This window comes from Caretta caretta, chromosome 3, assembly GCF_965140235.1.
Source record: "Caretta caretta isolate rCarCar2 chromosome 3, rCarCar1.hap1, whole genome shotgun sequence".
Lineage (NCBI taxonomy): Eukaryota > Metazoa > Chordata > Testudines > Cheloniidae > Caretta > Caretta caretta.
In genome coordinates, this window is record NC_134208.1 from 118,169,921 (window position 1) to 118,193,803 (window position 23,883).

At 44.3% G+C, this 23,883-nt stretch overlaps 1 protein-coding gene across 5 annotated transcripts in view; it reads right to left on the reverse strand.

Annotated features, from left to right (window-relative positions):
• Positions 1-911: 911 nt before the first annotated feature.
• The window catches only part of CNKSR3 (CNKSR family member 3), a 101,892-nt gene continuing 78,920 nt past the window's right edge, over positions 912-23,883 (reverse strand). For 3 of the 5 annotated variants that reach the window (XM_048844184.2, XM_048844185.2, XM_048844183.2), the window contains 7 exons: positions 17,845-17,898; positions 17,432-17,500; positions 16,492-16,638; positions 7,606-7,730; positions 4,949-5,157; positions 4,392-4,481; positions 912-2,494 (listed from right to left, as the gene is read on the reverse strand). In XM_048844184.2, coding sequence (XP_048700141.1) covers positions 2,196-2,494; positions 4,392-4,481; positions 4,949-5,157; positions 7,606-7,730; positions 16,492-16,638; positions 17,432-17,500; positions 17,845-17,898 — 993 coding nt within the window. In that variant the 3' untranslated portion in view covers positions 912-2,195. The remainder of the gene's footprint in view (positions 2,495-4,391; positions 4,482-4,948; positions 5,158-7,605; positions 7,731-16,491; positions 16,639-17,431; positions 17,501-17,844; positions 17,899-23,883) is intronic. The other 2 variants (XM_048844187.2, XM_048844186.2) reach the window with 1 other exon arrangement.

Here is a 23,883-nt window from a genome sequence, read left to right on the forward strand (position 1 = left end):
AGTAAACTAAACTTAAGATCCAAACTAGGGTTAAGAACCATTCTCAAGCACAATTTAAAGCCAGTGTAGATTAAGCTGTAATGACTACCGAAGTTTTAAACTACTTTGACTAAATTAGAGCAAGCTTTTCTCACTATTCTTGTTAGACTGAGTGTGGCTTCCAGAGAATCAGACTGGATGAGCTACCACTACTAGACGCAGGAGGGGTCAAGTGTTCTCGGGAGGCAAAAAGCAGTACATATCTCTGATTCCACCCATCTGAACACATGTACAACCCTGTTCGCAAATGTGTGCTTCTACAGACACCTTTAAGCCTATCAAAGGCAAGCAGAACTTGTATACTATGAATTACACTGAATTTAACAGCAGTTGTTGAATTGGACCACAGTTCAACAGCAGCCAGCCTAGCCTGTGTGCACAGGGCTGGACTATGTTGTAAGTGGCTTCTGACACACAGCGTACATTGCCTAGACCTATTTATACCAGAGCAGTTTCTGCACTCGGCTCCGCCCCATCCACGCAGATGGAACTCAGTTGGCCTTGTCTGCACTACCAATTCTGTCATGCTGGAGGAGAGTAGTGCCGTAGTGCCCTCACTATTATAATGTGGTACGGTCATGTCTATGAAGATGGGGCCAAACTGTGTTATAACCGTGTTACAGAATGGGGTTACAGCTCTAGGGACAAATTCCACCCTGGTACAAGTCACCATTGAAGTCACAAATCACTCTGACTTACTAGCTTACCAGAGAGCTGAATTTAACCACCTGGTCTCCAGAGGGCCATAACAGAGTTCCATAACATTTTCGTAACACCAGCTTGGTCACATAGGCAAAACCGTGCTATGTCATAACATAGTCAGGGCAGTGCCCCAACATGCTAAAATCCACAGTACAGACAAAGACTTTAAAAACTGTTAAAGTGTTTTTCTTTTCTTTAATGTAGATGGAACACAGGAGACTGTCATTACTGCAAGATCACCCAGTGCAGCATTTGGCAGTTGATGGAATGGAGAACATGACAGTATTTGTTTTTTGGCACTGGTTAATTAGTGCACAGTGCTGTAGATAGGAATGTACAAACTACATCTGGTTAAGAATAAAAAAAATATACAGCTATATTTAACACTTAAATTAAACACTTTTTTGCATACTAACAACCTCTTGTACATTCAGTTTTAAACAAAGATTCTTTAATAACCATAATTTTACAAGCTTTTTCCCCCTTCCCAAAAACCAGATGCTGCTTGAGACTTTTAAAGGTGAAAAACTGGAGCTACATTTAAAAATAGCCAGGTGTCTTACTACTGTAATGTATCACAGCATATTTTTCTTTCTGAAAACACAGATCTATCCATTCAAAAACTGAACCACTGTAGAGGTTCCATAAAACCAGCAGGGTTTGTTTTTATATGGATACTTTGGTTAACAGCAAATCATTCTTAAACAATGAAGGAAAAAAATCATTTCTTTTACCACCTCTAGAGATGCACTTCCTTGTCATGTTGTAGCAATCCACATCTTTATGGATGAGCACTGCAGCAAGTCAGAGAACACTAGTTTGCCTGTACTGAGATCTCAATAACTGGATTATAAACCAGGTTTAATATATTCCTAACACAGTTCTCTGGTTATCACAGAGAAGAAGCTACCTTTATTCCTTACAAAGTTAAAGCTGCAGCAGTACTTGCCACAACCCCACATTATTATACAAAATAGATGTTTCCCCTCTTGCCTTTCTGGTCAGGAGAATAGCTCTGGATTTTCGCTGAGCCCTACGTTTTCGGCAACCCAGTAGGTTGCGCAGCATCAGAGCATTTTAGCAAATGAAGTGCCACTGGACCTCATTGTAATGCAACGATTGCTTCTGCACAGGTCATACGGATTTCAGATCAGATGTGACCTCTGATTCACTGGAGCCTTACTTGTTTCCAGAGGAATGAATTCCCTCAACTTTGGGGCAGGAAAAAGAAACTAGACCTTTATCCCACTTCCATCTCACGTTATCCAATCCTCTCTGTTCCAGTACATTAGAGCCATCAAAAATCACACTCAAAAAAGGGGAGGTGTGTACAACTCTCCAGGAATAGATCAACATATCAGTCACTATGTAATACTGTAGCTGAAAAGCAAGAAGTCTGACTGAGAAACAAAGGCACTTGGTAACAGAAGATGAGAACACATTCCATTAAACAATCAGTGAGTCAACAGTTTAAGTCTTGTGATCCAACTGACCAGTAGTGAGGGCTCTGTGGAGGAAGATTTTGTGGGTGATGTAACAGAGAGTTTTTTAGCTCCTTCCTCCTGGAAAGGGATGGTTGCACTGTTATGAAGATCTGTATTCACAAAGCACCTGCTGCCTCTAATGTAGTCTGCGCCCCTCACTAACTGCCTGTCAGCCACTGGCCTTGCAAAATGCTGCTGCGAGGAGGAACTTTCTTCAATGATTGGGGGTATCCTCTCATTACTGAAGTACCTGCAGAGGACATCTTCACCTGCAGTAAAACAGAAGGTGGAAATCTTTGTAGTTTTTGCCTCTACAATTCATTATTAAGTAACCATCTTGCTTTTTTATACCTATTGAGAGGATCTCAAGGCATGATACAAATACCAATTAAGGCACAAAAAGCGTGCTTATGAGGTGAATAATTATTATTTGCATTTTACAGATGGGTAAATTGCAGTCCATGGAGGTTTCAAGTGACTTTCCCATGTTTAGACCATGAAGTCAGTGACAGAACCTAGGAGTGCTGGCATCCAACCACCTGCCCTATCTGCGCACACTTAGCCAATAAAAGTGTGGCAAGGTTATTCAATACCCAAAACAAAATAAAATTCATAAGCACGGAACAGTGTTTGGAGGTTAATTGGAAGACTCAAACACGGCAAACCTGCTGTAAAGCAACATTTCACGTGAGTGAAAACCATGATGATGCATGTTCGGTGACTGAAAACATTGTTTTCATACTGTTGAACGACAAGTTGAACATACACCTACTCCTGACTCGCTGTAACCCTCTTAAAGCCACAATATTCTGTCTGGACACTGGAAATCAAGTCTTTTGAAAATATAAATTTAAGCTCTTTATTTCTGATTGCACATTTATATTGTACTAACAGTTCAGGTACATTTAAAAACCTCCTAAAATCTAAACAAAAAGCAGCCCTGCCACCTGCTGATCATTCTGTTGGATTGGCTAATTAGTCAGTTTTCAGCATTTTGCAAACCTCAAAGGAGCTTCTCTATATTGCAATGACCTTTCTTGGAAATGCACATAGTCTTCTGTAACTGACTTCAAGAACACGTAACAATAGTCATCCTGTCTGCTTTCCTATTCTGCACAGGTTCTTATACAACCCCATCACTACAGTACCTGAACTTCAGAGAAACAATATGAACCAGAAAGCTAGTATCCAACACCATCATACTAAGTTTCTCTGCCATTCTGTGCATGCTGCTTTAGGATCCCTCACCTCCTAATTGACCTCCCAATTGCCAAGCAGGTCAAGTGCTCATGCATAATCGCAAATCAGTTTTGCCAGCATGAGTACATGTTAAAAGAAATTTGATTTTCTCCTGGCTTCATTTAAAAAAAAAAAAATTGTTCAAATGGGACCATGTCCCATTAGCAACAAAAAACCTGGGTCCAAAATTTTAGAAGAGTCCTGATGACCCAATTTTGTTTTGGATTTCTTACCTTGACGTTTGCTGAAGCTTGAATTGGCACTTCTGGAGGAAGTGCTTCTTGTCTGTCTGACAATGATGCACTGTCTCTCGTGAGATAAGCATTGTCTATAGCATTCCTGGTTTTCTCTCCTTTTCCTTTCGCCTGGTCTCCTCTCCCTGCAATCACTTGGCTAAATCGTGCCTCTCATCCCAACCACTTTCTAAGAACGTCAAGCTTCTAGTGCTGGACACTAGCAATAGTTGTAGTGGGGATAATTCCTGGAAAGCTCTGCTTCTAGCTTGCTTCAAAACCAGCCCCTACTACAGATTGAACAAACATAAAAGCTCTGATCAAGAAACAGCTTAGTCCTCAACATTCACGGGACAGATGTGGGAGGGACGCGAAGGGTATGTGGGAAATGGAACAGCCATTAGTAGAAAGCAGAATCATATACAAGTACAGATCTGCCCTAATCAGTCCAACCCATCTCAGATGCTTAAGTCAACTGCAAGACAGAACAACAAAGGTTTTGGTCTCAATGCAAACTAAGCCTGAGTTGTCCAACCACTGCCTCGTGTTATTAATACTTAAAGCATAAAACAGTGACATCGGCGCTGAACATCTGATCTGCAAACAGCAATCCTTTATTCCTAAATTTAAGATTTTATTCCTCCCAATTCATCTCCTGATTGAAGGAAGTTTTTGTTTGTTTTAATAGTCTTGCCTTTTCTTCCTTGTGCTCGGGGCCTCAAGAAAGGATCTGCAGCTCCCAGCCAGCTCCCATCTGCAGGCATTGACAGAGGACGAGGTTTTCCTAAGGGCAACATGGAGAAGGTTATAAGAGGAATGTACTGTTAAGTTTAGGAGAACATTATCTCATCTCCATTTATCTCATCACAGTGTTGTGGGAACAAATTATTTCAAGATAATTTTTGCTTTTAAAACAAGGAAGCATTATGAGGAGATCTGACAGCCACACAAAATGCTTATCTCCAACTCTACTATAACTGACCACCAAAAGTTACAACCGATGCACAAACGGTAAACCAAAATCTGATCTCATCCAGCTGGGCTTTGATGCCAGTCATTAAAGTAATGAACAACAGGGTTTAATTTTTAGTGAAATGAATAAGTGGATTCAAACTTAGAATTCTGTTGTTTATGTTTTCCTCAGATTACCTTTAAAATTCAGCGAGCAGTTCTCATTCTCTCACAAAAAATCCACACCCACCCAAGCATTTAAATCTTGAATAGCAACAATAAAAAGAGGCATGAACTCACCATAAGACTGTGTTTTTTCTCTCATCTTTGTTGGCAGTATATTTGCTTCCATGGGATATCCAGGCAACTGATCAGAATCCGCAATAGTAAACCTTCGCCTTCGGCTTTCCTGATCGAGGAAAGAATTAGGAGACTCTGCGCCCTTGGAGCCAGGTAATGGCTGCTTAGGTTTATTACCTCCTCCATAAACGAGACACTCCTTCTCATCCCTGAAAGGACATTTGCCTCAATTAGCAATGTGAAAGGTATTTTATACTGCAGTCATGAGCCCAGAATGAGCATTCTAGCTCAGAGGTGGGCAAACTACGGCCCGCGTGCCACATCAGGCCCGAGGGACCATCCTGCCCATCCCCTGAGCTCCTGGCCGGGGAGGCTAGTCCCCGGCCCCTCCGCCAGTGTCCCCCCTCCCCCGCAGCCTGAGCGTGCTGCGCCACGCCGCCAGCACAGCAGTGTGGCTGGCTCCGGCATGGTAAGGGGGCGGGGAGTCCCAGGGCAGCAGTCAGGAGCCAGGGAGCGGCGGGGTTGGATAGGCATAGGAGTCCCAGGGGGCCTCTCAGGGGTGTGGATAGGGGTTGGGGCAGTCAGGGGACAGGGAGAAGGGGGGGGGTTGGAAAGAGGTTGGGGTCCCGGGGGGCAGTTAGGGGGCGAGGGTCCCAGGAGGGGGCAGTCAGGGGACAAGGAGCGGGGACTTGGATGGGTCAGGGATTCTGAGGGGGGCAGTCAGGGCGTGGGATGGGGCAGATAGGGGGTGGGGGCCAGGCTGTTTGGGGAAGCACAGCCTTCCCTACCTGGCCCTCCATATAGTTTTGCAACCCCGATGCGGCCCTCGGGGTTGCAAAGTACTTTGGATACTGTGGTTCTCTAGTGAATGCATTAAAAATTCTTTGAAGGGAAAAGTGCTGGTTAAAATAATGATGTTCTTAATTTTTTTTTCAGTTTTGGGTGCATATCCCTATTTGGGAGGTTTGGCATTTCAGTCATTACAAATGATATTAGCCAATGGGAGTATATCACCTTTCCTGCCCATTTACCAAAGTATGATTCTCTTAGAGTTTTTAATTATAAAAAAAAAAAAAAATACTCCAATTAGATTTTCACATGTTCGAGGGTGGTTTCTGTATGAACTTCCCTTCCTAGAGTGACCATATGTTCATGAAAACCAGAAGCATCTGTTTAATTCTAAAAAAAACACACACACACCACCCCACAACCGTGATCTGACCCACTTTTTACACCCACTATAATATGATTATTTGAAGGAGCTGGCAACCAGCATGAGACGGACAGCAGGCTCTGAGTATATATGCACCTTAGGGCCCCCCCCATCCTCACTCATATAATTCCAGGCCTATCCAGGCCTCTACGGGGCCCAAGAGACACATGTACAGTCATATCTATGGGAATTCAGATCAGAGCCACACAGAACTGAAGCGAGTGTCTAGCCTACAGAGAGCTCAGCTATGTCACCACCATATGCAAGAGGCAACTGAGACAGGCTGGGCAAATGCCCATGGTTCTCTTCACACTAAGGGTGGGAGGAGAGAAATGACAACAGGATACAAAATATAAAAGGAAGTGGGCACCCTCTCTCCTGCTTCCAGATGCCAAAAGCTTCCCACGTTTACTTCCTTAAGGGAACAAAACCAACATACAACTATCTACTGCCTTTCCCTGCCCCGTCCAGGAGGGGTGTCCAAGTTTTATAAACCCCCACCCCCTAATTCCAACTCTATCCCTACACACACTTATTCAAGATGCACACAGTTGGGCTTAGATTTGCTATTCTGGTCCTAAAAAACCTTAAAAGGGCTTTTTAAAAGCACTGCAGAGCCTCATAGTAAAAACTGTTTAAAAATGCTAGTCAAAGCATATCTAGTCTGACAAATTTTAGCACTGAAGACCAATGTTTTAAAAACCTGAGTATCTCAGTTAGGTTGCTAAATACATATTTATTTACACTTATGTTTCGTATTTATGGACAAGTCACCTGACTTTCAGAAGTGCTGAGCACCCAGCACCTTTTCAGGAGTATTACCATGGGAGGGGAGACTAGGTAGGTCAGATCACCAATGATTTGGGAACAGCCTAAAGCTAGCATGATCTCAACCACCTGATATCTCTCTCTCTCTCTATCTCCCCTCATGTGACTAAGTCTGAATTTTATTATGGATTGAGATCCTCAAAGACAAAAATACAGCCTGCCAACTGATTCTTTTACTCTGCCTAGAGTACTCCTGAGTTTTAGGGTTCTTTGGGTCTAACAAATTTAAAACCGGTTGTGTTCAATCATAAAATTCTTCCAAGTAGTTATTGAAGCTGATCAGAACAGAACATCGGAAAAAAGTATGTCATGAAAAGGATTAAGTATGGCTATTTTTGCTACTCAGTGGTTTTTCACATGCCAGAATAACACCCATTAAAGTTTTTTGGGCAACTCTGCTCTATGTAGCACACAGTGATTTTCTAAAACTGTACACAATTGTTTTCTCCAACAATAAGAAGTACTTAGTGGCTTATGCATTTACTAAGCCCAGAGAAAATCTGCAAGATCTGCAATTTCCTCAAGATAATTTGCACTGAGTTTTGCAGGCAAGCCAGCATAGAGAAGTCTGATAAAAAGGAACTTTTTGTTCAGTAGTGCATGCTTATCTGCATACCGAGGAGAATATGGAACAGCTGGTGGTGGAGGTATATAGAGGTCCAGGATGGCTGGCTTCTCTTTCTTCATCGAGGTATCCATGGTGCTTTCTGGTGACTGAGTTGTAGTTGGTGGAGGACTGGTCTGAAATTAAAGCAATATAATACCTGTAAGATATTTTTGAAATTATCTTCTCCAGCATCTCCTACCACCCACCAGAAGAAGCCAACCCTATAATCAGAGAGTTACCATATTTTACACTGTGGAACTCACTGTCGAAATAGACTATTCAATGTGTATATGAGACTACAGAAGTTATTGCTGATGTAGGGACAGTGATGGATGTCTTCAGTATGCTGAAGAAATATAATTTCATTCAACCCATTGGCATGGTTGAACAATTTACTTTATGTCTAAAGGGCATGGATGAGTACAAGATATCAGACAATGTAGGTAACACTGTTAGGGTAGAGGAAGAAAAGCATGGAATATTTTTGCCCCACTATTTGGAAGGTTTGCCCTGCCACCTCTTACTCAGTTTCACAACCTCCTAGTGCAGCAGAGGTTATAAGGAGTGTTTTAATCTTTCCCTAGCAAGGAGATTGTATCCTTTATTTTCGATGAAGATCTTTCCACAGCTGTCCATTATTTTGTCACCTTGTGGGTAGATCACTAGTATCCAGTTTACATAAAGCTACACCTTGAAACCCATTTGGAAGTTGCTCGTGCACCAAGCGCTTGCTCATTTATCAGGTTGTATTTCCCAAAGGGATAAATATAAAAGCTGCACCAGTTGATTTCTCTGAAGTTTCAGATTGATCTAGAAAGCCAACAAATGGTTTGATCTCTGACTACCACAGAGATCACCTCTCCTTCTTCGTGATACCACAGCAAGAAAAGGTTACTTACTGTAACTGAGTTTTTGAGATGTGATGCAAACATCTATTCCATGTAGGTGAGTGCGCACCCAGCATGCTGGAGACAGACACTCTTGCCTAGCAGTACCCATAAAGGGGTGGGACTTGAGCCTCATGACTGTGGCCCCAAGCCTGGCTCTGTGAGGCAGCACCACCCCAACCCCCCTCAGTTCCTTCATACTGAAAGCCCATGAGGAGATGCAGGTGCAGATTGGACAGAGGGAGGATTGTGGAATATATATCTGCATCATGAAAAATCAGTTACCATAAGTAACCGTTTCTTCTTCTTCTTCGAGTAGATGCCAACATGTAATCTACATAGGCGGCTCACAAGCAGTACCCCAATCTGGAGGCGGGCTCGAAGTCTACTGAAATAGGGATCGCAGGACTGCCCTTCTGAGGTGTGCATCTGCTCCGGAAGATGTGACAATAGCATAATGGTCTGTAAACATACCTACCTATGAGTGACCACTAGGCTGCCCTACAAGTGTCCAGTCTGGAAAATGGTCACTGAGGAAGGCTATCGATGTCACTCGTGGAGAGAGCCCGTATCTGCTGACGAAGCAAAGCCGATGCCATCTCAGACCGTCTTGATACAGGATATTATCAATCTAGAGATGGTCTGTGCAGAACTATTTTCCCCTTCATGAGGTGCGCATATGACATAAAATGGTTTAGTCCTGTCTAGATAAAAGGCTAGACATCACCTGATGTCCAGACTATGGAGGCGCTGTTCCTCGGGGGAAGAGTGCAGTTTAGGGAAAAAACACAGGTAAATACCGTCGGCTGATTTAGATGAAAGAGACCATCTTAGATAAAAAAACTTTGGGTGTGGTCACAACGTTACCTTGCCCTTCAAGAACTGAGCATAAGGCAACTCCGCTATTAGGGCCTGCGACTCTCACATCCTTCTTGCCGAAGCAAAGGCTAACGGGAACACAGTTTTCTGAGACAGGAGGGGAAGTGGGTAGGGTGCAAGGGGCTCAAATGGAGAGCCCATCAGCGCCGAATGAACCATGTTTAGGTCCAACAAGGGAATTGGCTCTTGAACCAAAGGACGCAAGTGGAGAAGCCCTTCAGAAATCTCATTACCATGGCATTAGAAGAAAAAAAAATTCCCTTGAATAGGGGGGATGAAACACTGATATTGCTGCCAAATGCATTCTCAGTGAACTGAGCACAGGGTACTCTAAGAAGTCCTGGATGAAAGCCCCTATTGTTTGAGTTCTATGGGCCAAGGACCACACCAAGAACCTCTTCCATTTCACTAAGTAGGCCGTCCGAGTGCAGGACTTCCTCCTACTTTTGAGTAGATTTGTTGGACAGCCTCCGAACACTGCTCTTCCTCTTCATTCATCCATGCCACAGCCATTGCACAATATGCAGGAAGCTGATCACAGGATGCAGGGTCCAGCTGTGGTTCTGAGTGACAAGGGTGAGGATGGAGACAGTGTGGAAGTTGAATAACAGAGCAAGGAGATCTGAGAACCAGCACTGTCTCAGCTGTGCTGGAGCAATAAGGATGAACTTGGCCCAGTCCACCTTAAGCTGGAGGATGGACCTGAGGAATGATCAGAATAGGTGTAATGGTGTACAGAAGAGTTGACCACCAGCTGCAGTGGAAGATATTTGTGAGAGTGCCTCTGCTGAGGCCCCGTCAAGAGCAGAATACTAGTCACTTTCTGTTTTCCCTTCTCACAAACAGGTAGATCGCGGGGATGCCCCATGTTGCAAAGATGACCTGGAAGACACTCTCCTTCAGAGACCACTCATGACTTAGGGAAAAAACCCTGCTGAGGTGGTCCACAAGACAACAACTTTGCACCCCCAACAAGTGGACTGCTACCGTAGTGATGTCTTCAATACAAAATTGTCACAAGTTGATCCCTAGAGGAAGAGTAACACGGAATGCACTTCCCCTTGTTTGTTCACATATTACATCGCGATGGTTTCGTCGGTGAGTATGTGAACCACTGAGTTTCTGATGTGGTCCTGGAAGTCACAACATGTATTGTAGATGGCCCAAAAGTTCCAACATGTTATGGAGTGAGGCTTCCTATCCTGACCACAGACCCTGCACCCTCAATGAGTCCAGATGTCCATCCCTTCCTCCCCACATCCAGAAGGGAACCACTGACTTGGTTGGCAATGGCCGAGTGAAGGAGACTCCTTAGCACACATGGTGTGGGGACTCCCACCAGCACAAGGAATCTAGGACTACTGAAAGACAGCGAACCAACCTATCCAGGCTATGCAAAGCAGGACAATAAACCATCCTGAGCCACATCTGAAGAGGGCGAAGGCACAGCCTGACAAACTGGACCACTTGCATGCAAGCGGACACGTGACCCAACAGGCTCAGACACAAGCGGACTGTCATGGAGGGCTGAGGCTTTAGACTGAGTCAGAGCCATTGAAATGCTTGGAAGCAGTTGGCTGGCAGGAACACCCTCGACCTCATAAAATCTAACTTGATTTCTTGAGTAGAACCAAGGTTGACTTTGTGGTGTTTAAAATGAGTCCCAGACGGTCAAGCAAACACTATGTGGTGTCGATGTGGGCTAGAACCTCCTCTCTGGAGCCACCCATCAGTAACCAGTCATCGAGGTACAGGAAATTGAAGATTCCCTTTCTCCTGAAATATGCCATGATCACCACCATGCATTTGGTGAAGACTCGAGGGGAAGAAGAGACCCCAAACGGGAAAACCATATACAGAAAGTAACATTCTCCTACCACAAAACAGAGAAACCTCCTGTGGCTCCATAGAATTACCACATGAACATAAGCATCCTGAAGATCCAAAGCAGCGTACCAGTTGTTCTGAGACAGCACGGGAAGGATAGCCAATAGAATGGCCATTGTGGAATCTCATGTACTTGATTAATTTGTTGAGGCCGCGAAGGTCAAAAATAGGTCTCTCATCCTGCTCTTCAGTTTCAGCATCAGGAAATACTGGGAGAAAGAGCTGTGGCCCAGTGTTCCTGCAGAACTTCCTCTATTGCTCCTAATGTCAACAGAGAGCTGACCTACTTGATGAGCAATGTCTTGTGAGAGGGGTCCCTGAAGAGGGATGGAGGGTTTGGGGATGAAGGTGGGGGTGGAAAGAGAGCAAGGAGAGGAACAGGATTGTAGCCCGATCTGACCGTGTCTAGGACCCTGCTGTCGGAGGTAATTGAGTCCCAAGAGAGGGCAGAGTAATGACTGGGCCATTGCTCTGGACTAAGGAGTCAAAATAGGTGCTTAGCCAGCACCAAGGGAGTGTGTGTGGATTGTCCAAAGCCTGAGACCAACTGCTTCCTCTGCGTCCCACTGTTTCAGAGGGAAAGGTTGCAAAAAGGATTGCTGCAGGCGATAATGTTGTTGCTGCTGCACCCTACAGTGGTGTTTTTGTGCAAACAGCATGTAAACTCCTAAGAACCGCAAGGTAGCCCTGGAAACCTTAAAGGAGTGTAGAGTGTCATTGTCTTATCCAAGAACAAAACAAGACTTGGCTGTCAAAAAGCAAGTCCTCGATGGACTGCTGGACTTCCAAACCAATCCCAGAGTTCTGCAACCAGGAAGCCCATCTCATAGTTACTGCCGAGGCCATGACCAGGTGTCCATAATGTCAAAGGCAGACTGCAAAGACATTTTGGCCACCAAGCAGCCTTCCACAACAAACGCACGAACTTCCTCATGCAAGACATTGGGCAACTGGTCTTTGACTTTAGATATGGCTGTTCAACTGAGCAATCATACTTGGACAGCAAAGCTTGTTGATTAGCAATCCTCATCTGTAGGGATGAGGAGGTATAGATCTTACTGCCCAAAAGATCCAACCGCTCCGAGTCTCTGTCATTGAGTGTTGTGACAAAGTTCCTGCTCTACCTTGGTGGGTCTTGCGTTCACTGGCAGATTTGCTCGCCTTGGAGCTTCACAGCAGCCCTCAGCTTGGCCGTTTTTCTGAACCCACAGTCCAGGTCAAGTCCTCCTATGTCTGACCAGGAGTTGGGAGGTTTGGGGGGAACCTGGGCCCGCCCTCTACTCTGGGTTCCAGCCCAGGGCCCTGTGGAATGCAGCTGTCTAGAGTGCCTCCTGGAACAGCTGTGTGACTGCTACAACTCCCTGGGCTACTTCCCCATAGCCTCCTCCCAACACCTTCTTTATCCTCACCATAGGACCTTCCTCCTGGTGTCTGATAATGCTTGTACACCTCAGTCCTCCAACAGTCCGCGTTCTCACTCTCAGCTCCTAGTGCCTCTTGCTCCCAGCTCCTCACACTCACATCACAAACTGAAGTGAGCTCCTTTTTAAAACCCAGGTGCCCTGATTAGCCTGCCTTAATTGAGTCTAGCAGCTTCTTGATTGGCTGCAGGTGTTCTAATCAGCCTGGCTTAATCGTCTCCAGAAGGTTCCTGTTTGTTCTGGAACTTTCCCTGTTACCATACCCAGGGAAAAGGGACCTACTTAGCCTGGGGCTAATATATTTGCCTTCTATTACTCTCCTATAGCCATCTGGCCTGACCCTGTCACAGTGTAGACTTAAACCTACCCTGCCAGGCCCAGTTGTTTACTGCCATTATGATCAGGGAATTCAGGGCCAGGCAGAAATAGAACCCCTCAAATCATGGGAACAAAATAGCACTTTTCCATATACTAAGCCACCAGCAGTACCAAGGCCGGTGTACTCCAGAGGTCGCTGGCTCGAGGAGTGCATCATTAATTGGGAGGGCCACTCTCACAGGGACATTGGGCTATAGAATATCTACTAGTTTGGGTGTGTTCTCTTTGAGAAACTCTGCTTGTATGTCAAGGGATTTGGCTACACAGCATAAAAGGTCCCGATGCACATTAAAGTCCTCCAGAACCAAACAGCACAGCATAGTCCAGCAATGAGGATGAGGGTCTTGGCTGAGTGCAAACCGGCTCTTACTCCCAGGAAAGCATACCCAAGAGGGAGGACTTTGGAGATTCTACTGGGAGGAAGACTGCCAATGCCTAGGCTTGCAGCTGATCCGCCGTCACCATTGTTGACCTGGCATGGGATTTCGGCTTTGAACAAGACAAGGAATGGGATCACTGGGAATGAGGAGCATCCCGCTGAGTCCAAGGAGGTCACTGATATGGATAGGGCATTGGTGGCCAGTAGGAGCACGGACAGGGAAATTCTTCCCAGCCTGGGAACATGCCAACTCTGAGAACCATACTGGTCCACTGGCGGACCTCGGAGCTCATCATGTGAAGCAGAACAAGAAGATGACGACGCTCCCTCAGAATCAGAAAAGCCCCAAGATCTCAGAGACATGGGAGAAGCGATGCTCAAGGGAGCCAACAGGCAGTCCGATTCATCCGTCACCCAGAACGAGATGGAATTCGTGCCCCCGATGAAGGCCGAGCATGTTGGTGCTGCAGGCAGCGTTGGTCCCGGTGCAAACACTGGTACCGGAGCACCCAAGCATGTCAATGTCGAGGGTGATGAGAGCCACTATGGGAGCATCTGCAGTGTTGAATGTAGCAGGGCCGAAGATGGTCCCAGTGCCACGGTCCCCCATACCGATTCTGATCGGGGTGCTGGAACAATTTGCGTAATGAAAGTGCTGAGAGCCATTGAACCAAACTGCAAACTCTCAAAATAATGGAAACCTTCAAGCCGGGGTGTGTGGCAGCACACTAGTTCCAGCACCGGCTCTCTCCCCATCATGGGGAGGGGAGGGTCTGGATGTGGTTCTGACAGACATGAGGATTCAGAGGGGATATAGGTGATGCAGCCCTGGGAGGTCCTGGACCAAAAGGCAGAGTAGGACCACAGCTGCCTGGTATGCCTACGAAATGGACACTGTGGGTACCAGCACTCCCTCATCAGTACTGGCCTCAATGGACACCCAGAGGCCGGAACCAGACCAGATGGTACAGGGTTTCTGCCCTTCCCTCTTGGTACCAGAGAAGGGTCAGAGGCACCAATGCCATCCCAGATGCCAGAAATGATGCCGGGCCAGACTGCTCTTTTCTGGGGGAGGCAGAAGAGTCGCCCCGCAACCTAGAGCTGTCCCAGTTGGTCTTATGAGATCTCTTCGTTGGCACTGATGATGGAGAAAGGCTCCTCCGCCTCTTCGGAGAGGCACTTGCCCTGTAACAAGAGGTGGCAGTGCTTTCCACGCCCAAGAATGATCTTCAGCCCGAGGAGGGCCTCAGTACCGGAACAGGTTACATGGCCTGTTCGTGGAGGTGCTGCTTGATGTGAAAGTCCCACGCCACTTGAGTCCACTTCTTGAATGAGATTGCACAATGCTCTTTTGCCGAGACAAAGCAAAGCGCTTCATGTAGGGGGCATTGCTGGGGATCACCCCTCCACACAAAGGATAGTAAGGGCTTCACCAGGGACACAATCGAGCAATTAACACTATCTACTGACTAACTAAAATAAACTAGGCTAAGACTTAATGTGAGGTTGAGAGTCTACAACCACACAGAGCTCTGACTCCAGCCAATGGCAATGAGAAGGAACTGAGCGGGGAGGGGAGGAGGTCAGAGGGGCAGCACCTCATATAGTCGGGGAGGGACCACAGACATGACCACCACCCCTCTACAGGTACTTCTAGGCAAAAGTCTCCAGCTCCAGCGTGCTGGGCACAGACACACCTAAATGGAATAAACGTCTGCATCTATACAAGAAGAACTGTGATCAGCTGACGCACTCAAGCTAACAGGCCCTGGGAGGGGCCAGACAGTCTCAGAATCTCCTAAGCTTTGAAGAAAACTTCTCTCCCTGTGGTCTGCCAGACCCTGGATTTGATGTCCTTCAGGGGAAGCTTCAAATTCTCTTTTTTCTCTTGCAGGGGAGAGGGAGAATGAGGAGGAAGACTATCTTCTTAAAACCTGTCATCATAGCACTCAAGTTCCTGGAATGGAGGGTGTGTCCAAGAGAAAATGATATGTGTGGATGCAGGAGGGTTAGTTTTGGACACTGGGGCAGAGTTTTTATATTGGATAGATTTATTAGTATTTTATATATGCACCCAGATCTTTAGATGGTCACATTTTAAATGACTCTGTACTATAAATAGTGTCCACATTGTAAACCATGTAAAATAACGATGCTCAAAGAGCACAGGTGTAAGATGATAGTCTCATTCATAAGTAGCAAGGAATTCAGATTTACAGCTTTCTGGAGCATGCATGCACATACACACACCCCTCAAGCACTCCAGATAGCCATCTATACACTTTGCTGAGAAAAAAGTACCCCCATAGCTATAGACATCTTGTGCCAGAACAGAGGCTGGAACAAAGGAAAAAATGGTACCTGTAGTCATAGGCAATTTATTAGATTAGAATGTAATTAATTGTATCTTCCTGTAGCTGTTAAACAAATTGCTTTCTGCTATAACATGCTGTATTCCAAAACTAGTCTTTGAAGTTATTAGAACCCCTGTTCCTCCCCTACCCGTTACCCCGCCTCTGGTTTTCCCAACGTCCAAATTATGCTTACATACGTCATTTGACCACGTACACAAAACAAGAAGCTCACACCCTTTTCTTTCAGTGCTTGAACTACTTTTCCCTCTCCAGACTAAAACGGAAGTATACATTGGATAACATTGGTTTGGAGAACTTATACGAGATTATCTTTGCTGAATAAACTAATCTTGGTATTTATTGTTTATTTACAAAATTCATCAGTGCAGATTATCAGCCTTTCAGCCTCAAATGACTTTTTTCTAAAATCAGTGCCTTGAAAACTTGGATTATGAAAGTCAACATTAAATACTCTTATTCTTTTGGAATGTTAGATGAGATTTGGCTAAAGAAAGGATCCTTTCCCATTTTAATTCTGATCCAAAAGGGACAGCCACTGCACAACGAACACCCCCAAAACTCCATAGATATATGGTCACATTGGCTGTTGATGTCAGATATTAAAAGAATAAATTATCTTGGGGGGGATTGCAAAGTAATTCATATCCAACTATTAACGTATGAACACAACTCTTCCATCAGTGTATCACCTGTACAAGTGGTGGTTTCCAGCGTAGGTTCTTCAGTGGGGCCGGAGTAAAATTAAAAGAGCCTGTAGGACGTTTCTTAAGTAGCAGTTTAACTCCAGCAGGATTCTCTCGCAACTTTCCCACAAGGTTTTTTAGTTGCCATCCCACCTTAAAAAGAAGAAAAGGTACCTCTTGCATGCATTCAGAATGAATGGAATATAACTAGGTCAGACTGTTTCTCTCAAACAACACAAACAATAGAAGAAACCCACTGAAGCAGCTGTAAAGGGTACAAAACTTGAAACACTAATTTTTTTTCTTTTTTAGTAGGTCTCTCAAAAATGTATCACAATTATTTCAAGTGCACATCCATTTTGTGATAGGTCAGGCTCCAGAGTTCAGCATGGGCTTATGCATTTGCTCAACTTTGAACACGAGTAGTCACACTGAATTACTCCAATATAATTATACCTGATATTTAATGCCACTGAGTTCTATGGGTCTGCTCTTGTGTGTGAAGTTAAATGCAAATGTGACTGTTTATGGGACAGGGAACTAAAATGAGGGGGGAGAGGGAGAATCCCTCAACTCTCCGAAGGGCAAAAAGGTATTTGCCAAAAAAATTTCTTTAAAAAATACCAACTTTTTATTAATAAAACATATACAAATTCAACATTTCACTTTAAACATAGGCCCTAAGTCAGAAATCATTTTATCCAAAAATATTGCAAGGATTTATTGAAAAACAATGTGTGATAAAAATCAAATCTTTCAAGTATTTTCAGTAGAAGAAATGACTTCTACATTAAAGTGAAACCATTTTTACACATATTGCAATAAGGACACACACAAAAAAACCCCCTAAATACAAAGCTTGTTACCCAATTATCATCTTGGAGGGAAAAGTCTTGCAGAACAAGCAAGGCTTAGGAAAAGGTTGATAGGGTTTTTGATTACTTACTACAGTCTGATGATTAACCTGGATCACCTCATCACCAGCATGAATCTTTTGAGATCGATCAGCGGGGGACTACAGAGAAATAAATAAGAGGCATGCGTTTCAATAGGCTTTCCCTTTTTCTAAAAAGAAAAAAAAAAAAAACACAGAAAACCAAACACAACCCTGCTCTTTTATGCCAAAACTCAGATTGTGAAAGTAATATTTAAAGCAGCAGCAGAGCTAATATGTGTATATATAAACTATATTTATACACAGAACTGTAAAGTGTGTATTATGTCCCCAGTACCCACGTGGTTTGAAAACTCATAGCGATCAGGGGAGGTCCCGGAAGACAGGGAAAAGGCTAATGTAGTGCCCATCTTTAAAAAAGGAAACGAGGAGGATCTGGGGAACTACAGACCAGTCAGCCTCACCTCAGTCCTTGGAAAAATCATGGAGCAGGTCCTCAAGGAATCAATTCTGAAGCACTTAGAGGAGAGGAAAGTGATCAGGAACAGTCAGCATGGATTCACCAAGGGCAAGTCATGCCTGACTAACCTAATTGCCTTCTATGATGAGATAACTGGCTTTGTGCATGAAGGGAAAGCAGTGGATGTATTATTCCTTGACTTTAGCAAAGCTTTTGATACAGTCTCCCACAGTATTCTTGCTAGCAAGTTAAAGAAGTATGGGCTGGATGAATGGACTATAAGGTGGATAGAAAGCTGGCTAGATCAGGGGTCAGCAACCGGCGGCATGCAAGCTGATTTTTAGTGGCACTCTGCTGCCAGCCAGGGTCCTGGCCGCCAGCCCTGCTCAGCCCGCTGCTGGCCTGGATGGACAGAACCCCGGGCTGGCAGCAGGTTGAGTGGTGATGGCAGCCGGCACTCTGGTTGGCAGGGGCCGGAGGAGGGAACCCCAGACTAGCAGCGGGCTGAATGGATCAGCACACTGCCGGTCTGGGGTTCCATCTGCCACCTGTACTGCCAGTCTGGGGTTCTGTCCACCAGCCCCGCTCAGCCTGCTGCCGGCCGAGGGTTCCCTCCATCCAGGCTGGCAGCGGGACCCCAGACTGGCAGCGCGGGCAGCAGACAGAACCCCAGACCAGCAGGGAACTGAGCCCCGGCCGGCCGGGGTCCCGTCTGCCGCTGGCCCCAGCCGGCCAGAATCCTGTCTGCAGCCTGGAGGGAATTTTCTGACAAAATGGTTTTTCATTGGAAAATATCAATTAATCAAAACAGAACTTTTTTGCAGGACTTTATCAGTTTTGACAGAACTGTCACCGGGAACAGTTTCTCAGGTCTAGGATGTAATTCCTGGTCTAAATCAGAACTTCAAGTCCCTGCTCTGCCTGATTCGGACCAGACACTTGAAGTAAATCAGTCTCCCACATCTCAGCATATGGCTGTTCTGTGATCTCAATCTCTCCTGTTGGATCTGTTCAGCTTTGTATAAATAAATACTCAGCTTTCACAATTTAGCAATTGAGACATTCACCCTCCCCACCTCCCGGACTCCAGAATAGCCCATGGGTTAGGGCACTCAGCTGGGATATGGGAGACTGACATTCAAGTGTCAGGTCTAAACTGGGCAGAGCAGGGACTTGAATTTGTTTGTCCCATGTTCCAAGTGAGTGCCCTAACCAGTGGGCTATTCAAGGAGAAGCACACAGACACGCTCTCTCTTTTTGGGAAAATCCTTGAAAAAAAGATCTCAGTTTGGTCCCAATGTGGATCAGGAACACATCTGAAACCTCTAAATTTTTCACGAGACAGGAAAACACCAAGCTTCAGTTAATATACACCCATCTGTGCCGGTTCCTTATCCTAGCCTCACACCCAGAACACCCCCAAGACACACCAGTCATCTCAGACACTTCAATTTGGATGTTCTAGAGTCTGTGTTAGCTAACAGCAGGTCAGATAGTTATCATCAATAGCAACATAAACCTAAGTAAAGAAAAAGTGGCAATTAATAAGTGCTAAGAAAATCCAGGAACAGGAGCTAAGATGACCATCACAAATTGTTTGGTTCTACAGGGATGGAATAGTCAGCTGCATTGCAAAGAGTTTTTAACTTTGTGCTATTTTAAATTTGGTTTAAAAACAAAATGTCTACACAAACTACACTGAATAAAAGGTTTTAGAGGAGAAAACAGCTTTGAAGTGGATAATAAAAGATTAAACATATCCTATTAAGAAACAATATGGGCACTGTTAGTTATTTATGTTGCTACTTGTTATAACTGAATCTAAACACAATAACGTGGTTTCATTTAGCGTGTTCACTAAAAGCCTTAAGTCTCAAATACTGAAGATATATGACAGAAAAGTAACGAGTGCAGCTGGGGCCATTTCATTTTTCCCCTCACTGCTTACTAATCTAAATGAAAGCTGCAAGTTTTCATTTAAGTCCCTAATTTAGTCATTTAATCCAAATGTCTGCATCAAGAAAATAAGAAAATTATATTTAAGTAACAGGACAACATTATGTGTGCGCATGATGTGTACTGAGAGATATAGGTGTTAAAAAACCAACAACATTTAAAAATTAATTTCCTCCCAAAACAGACAACATGCTCAGCTAGACATTAACAAGCAGCTGTTAAACATGTAAATATTTACTCTGAGTTATCTAAAGCTGGTGCCATGCACAGGTTACTGCTACAGTTATTTAAAAAATATTCTTGCTACCATAACAACATATCAACTCTGATGAAGCCGTGGCAACACTGGCAGAACAGAGATACACTAACAGACGTGTCCACAGTGCAATTCACACAGGGAGGGCTACTCACCATAGCAAAAGCCTCACTCTCTCCCCACAAACAACAATATGGATAGGAGGACAATATCCCTGAGCTACTGAAGAACTGAAAGCCTGGATGGAAGTTTCTCTCTCATCACCACCAGACCTTCAAAACTCAAGTAATATCTTGTAATAGTGGGACACTATAGGAGTAAATTGTGCAATGAGGAAGATGCTGTACATGTGACAGAGGCTCCAACTACTATGAGTAACCACATTTCTTTGCAAAAAGAAAAGGAGTACTTCTGGCACCTTAAGGTGCCACACATACTCCTTTTCTTTTTGCGAATACAGACTAACACGGCTGCTACTCTGACACATTTTTTTGCTATCCTCTTGCTTCTTCATCAAGGAAATGCCTGTTTGGAGGGGTGAATACTGTCCAAACCAAGGCTAACAGCATCTTTTGGGCTGTGATTATGCTTGCAGAAAACATTCTAGGGGGGGTCCCACACAGGTCAGTTCTGGGTCTGACACTATTCAATATCTTCATTCATGACTTGGATAATGGAGTGGAGAGCAGACTTACAAAACCTGTGGAAGATATTAAGGGGTTGCAAGCACTTTGGAAAACAGGATTATATTTCAAAACTACCTTGACAAATTAGAGAATTGGTCTGACACTGAATTCAATTAGATAAAATTCAAAAAAAATTGCAAAGTACTATATTTAGGAAGGAAAGAAATCAAATGAACACCTACAAAATGGGGAATAACTGGCTAGGTGCAGTACTGCTGAAAAGGATCCGGAGGTTATAGTGGATCACAAATGGAATGAGTGTCAATAATGAGATGCAGTAGGGAAAAAGAACATCTCAGAATATTAGCCTAACAGGAGCATCACATGTAAGAGTCAGGCGGTAATTATCTCACTCTACTCAGCACTGGAGAGGCCTCAGCTGGAGTACTGTGTCCAGTTCTGGGTGCCACACTTCAGAAAAGATGTGGATAAAAGGGAGGGAGTCCAGACAAGAGCAACAAAAATAAGATTTAGAAAACCTGACCAGTAAGGAAAGGTTAAAGAACTATGCCTGCTTAGTCTTGAGAAAAGAATACTGATGGGGGACCGGATAACAGTCTCCAATATGTTACGGGCTGTTATAAAAAGGATGGGGACCAATTGTTCTCCAAATCCACTGCAGGTAGGACAAGTATGGGCTTAACCTGCAGCCAGGAAGATTTCATTTTTTTTCTAATAGCTAATCTAACTGTAAGGGAAATTAAGCTCTGGAACAGACTTCCAAGGGAGGTTGTGGAATCCCCATCATTGGAGATTTTTAAGAACAGGTTAGACAAAAGAGGTGTCAGGTATGGTCTAGGTTTTTGCTTGGTTCTGCCTCAGTGCAGGGGGCTGGACTTGATGACCTCTCAAAGTCCCTTCCAGCCCTATATTTCTGTGATTCCTGATTCATTAAGCAGTGAGCACTGAATTCAGAATATCCTACAGGATGATCAACAGTCTGCTTGAGAGATCTCAGATAGTACATATATAGCCAGTTTCAGCTCACAAGGCAGCTATTCCACGCCTATGGAGAGCATGGAAGAAAGTGGAAAGTTTTGTTTTGGCCAGTGTGTTCTCATGCAACACAGGAAATCACGAACAGGCAGGAAGATCTTGGAAATCCTGTCAACTGACTGAAATTAGACAGTGTATTGATTTCCTGGAACCATTCAGTGTGGTTGGTGCAGTACTAGAGTTCTGATAACAGCCACCTGGCAAAGGTTTCATTCACATATGTTAAAAGTAATTTTTTGAGAGCTAAATAAAATGCAGATACTACTTTGGTCAGAAAGGTAGTTTGTAGCCAAATATAAACTAGATCTTTTGTCATCAGAAAGGGGGGAAAGAGTCTAATTATTGCTAGTAGATCTCTCACTTTCATCTCCTAGTTGATGTTATTTCTCCAAGGAGAATGCGGTTTCCTAGAAGAAGAACTGATACTTACAGATTCACCTGGGTTCAGAGTTTTGGTTTATGGTTGCAGCAGAGTCTCACTCAGAGCTTTCAGCCTGTGTTTCAACTACCTATACAACTTAATGGTGACCAAAGTTACAATCTTTTACAATCTATCAAATGTTGACATTGCTGCACAGTAGACTCAGTCTTTCAGCCTATGGTGAACAAGTTATGCCAAATAACCCAGTAAGATTAAGAGTTGGCAGATATAAAAGATTATAGTTTTCATGATAAATGGTAAGTACAGATTTCCACCCACTCCTCCCTAATCACTATAACTTAGCAAGGGTTCAGAAGGAATCACCAGTCCTTTTTCTAACTAGAAAAGATCACACAAGCTGCACTTCACAGGTTCTTCCTTTCAGCAACCACACCATCCACATAGATATAGTCCTACTATTATTATCTATTTGGATTATAGTAGCACCTAGGAGCCACAGTCATTGACCAAAACCCTATTGTGTTAGGCACTGTACAAGCATACAATAAATAGGCAACAGTCTCAGCACACCAGAGGACTAGTATCTAGACGGCAACATCCTAAACCCAAGAGGGGGAAAAAAAAAAACAAAAAAAAAACACTTTTTGTGATCTTAGCTGCTGTTACTTTGCCACTGAGAAGCACATAGTTTATTCCTGGTCTAAACTACCCTCCCTGATCTCCTTTGGTAAAGAGAAGTTGTCCTAATAAGAGCAAAGCATGTAAAGAGCATATTTGCTCAGCAAGCATTTGTTTACTCAAGACACCATAAAAACTTTGTAACTGAACAATAATTTCTAGTAATTCCGTAAGGCAAATATTCTAAAGCCAATGGTATTTTGAACATCGACGTCAACTCCTGTTTTCCGACAGTGGCCAATGCCATGTGCCCCAGAGGGAATGAATAGAACAGGTAATCATCAAGTGATCCATCCCCTGTCGCCCATTCCCAGCTTCTGGCTTTCCTGCTTGAGCGAGTGGAATCTAGGTTCTGCTAGATGAGAGTGATGGGCAAAAGCTATGTGGAGTTCAGTTATTCCAGGAGTTGAAGCAGGAGGGTCACCTGTTATCCAGTACTCCTTTAGGAATGCCTCACTGTCTGTCAACCAACAAGAACTGTGGCTTTCCTGTAGCTGGGGGGGCGAGGGGGGTGTGATATTCCATTTTGTGCCCTCTTTAAGAAGGCTGATGAACCTGATGTTTGCAGGTATCCTGTGAACCACTTTTCCTGTGGTTTCTGAGGAGCTGTTCCCATAGGCCTTCCTCAAGTTCCAACACAGCCTTGGTAGCAATGTGATTAGGGGGACTTGGACAGCAATGTCTATGACAACAGGAGGGTGCTCGCTATGCATAAAATTGTCAAGGACAGTTCATTCCACAACTAGAGGCCACGTGTTCTGGCCACAGAACACAAACCACATGTCCAGCAAGTAGACTTGCCTCCGTCCAGCAAAACAGAAGGTTTCTTGCTACTTGGAATTGAACAGTAGATGCCTGTCTTGATTCGAAGCCCATTCAAAAAGTTGTTCATCTTAAGTATCATTGTCTCGTAACCCCAGGATTTATGATGGCTCTTGAGGTCTCCAACCCATATTAAAGAGTGGTGGTGGTTCAGTAAAACCTGCGTGGTACAGGAGACATTTGGTGGCTTATAGATGTTGGGGATCGCAAACTCACCGACTCTCGTTGTGACGACATATGGTGAAGAGTTCAAGACCATGCAGCAAA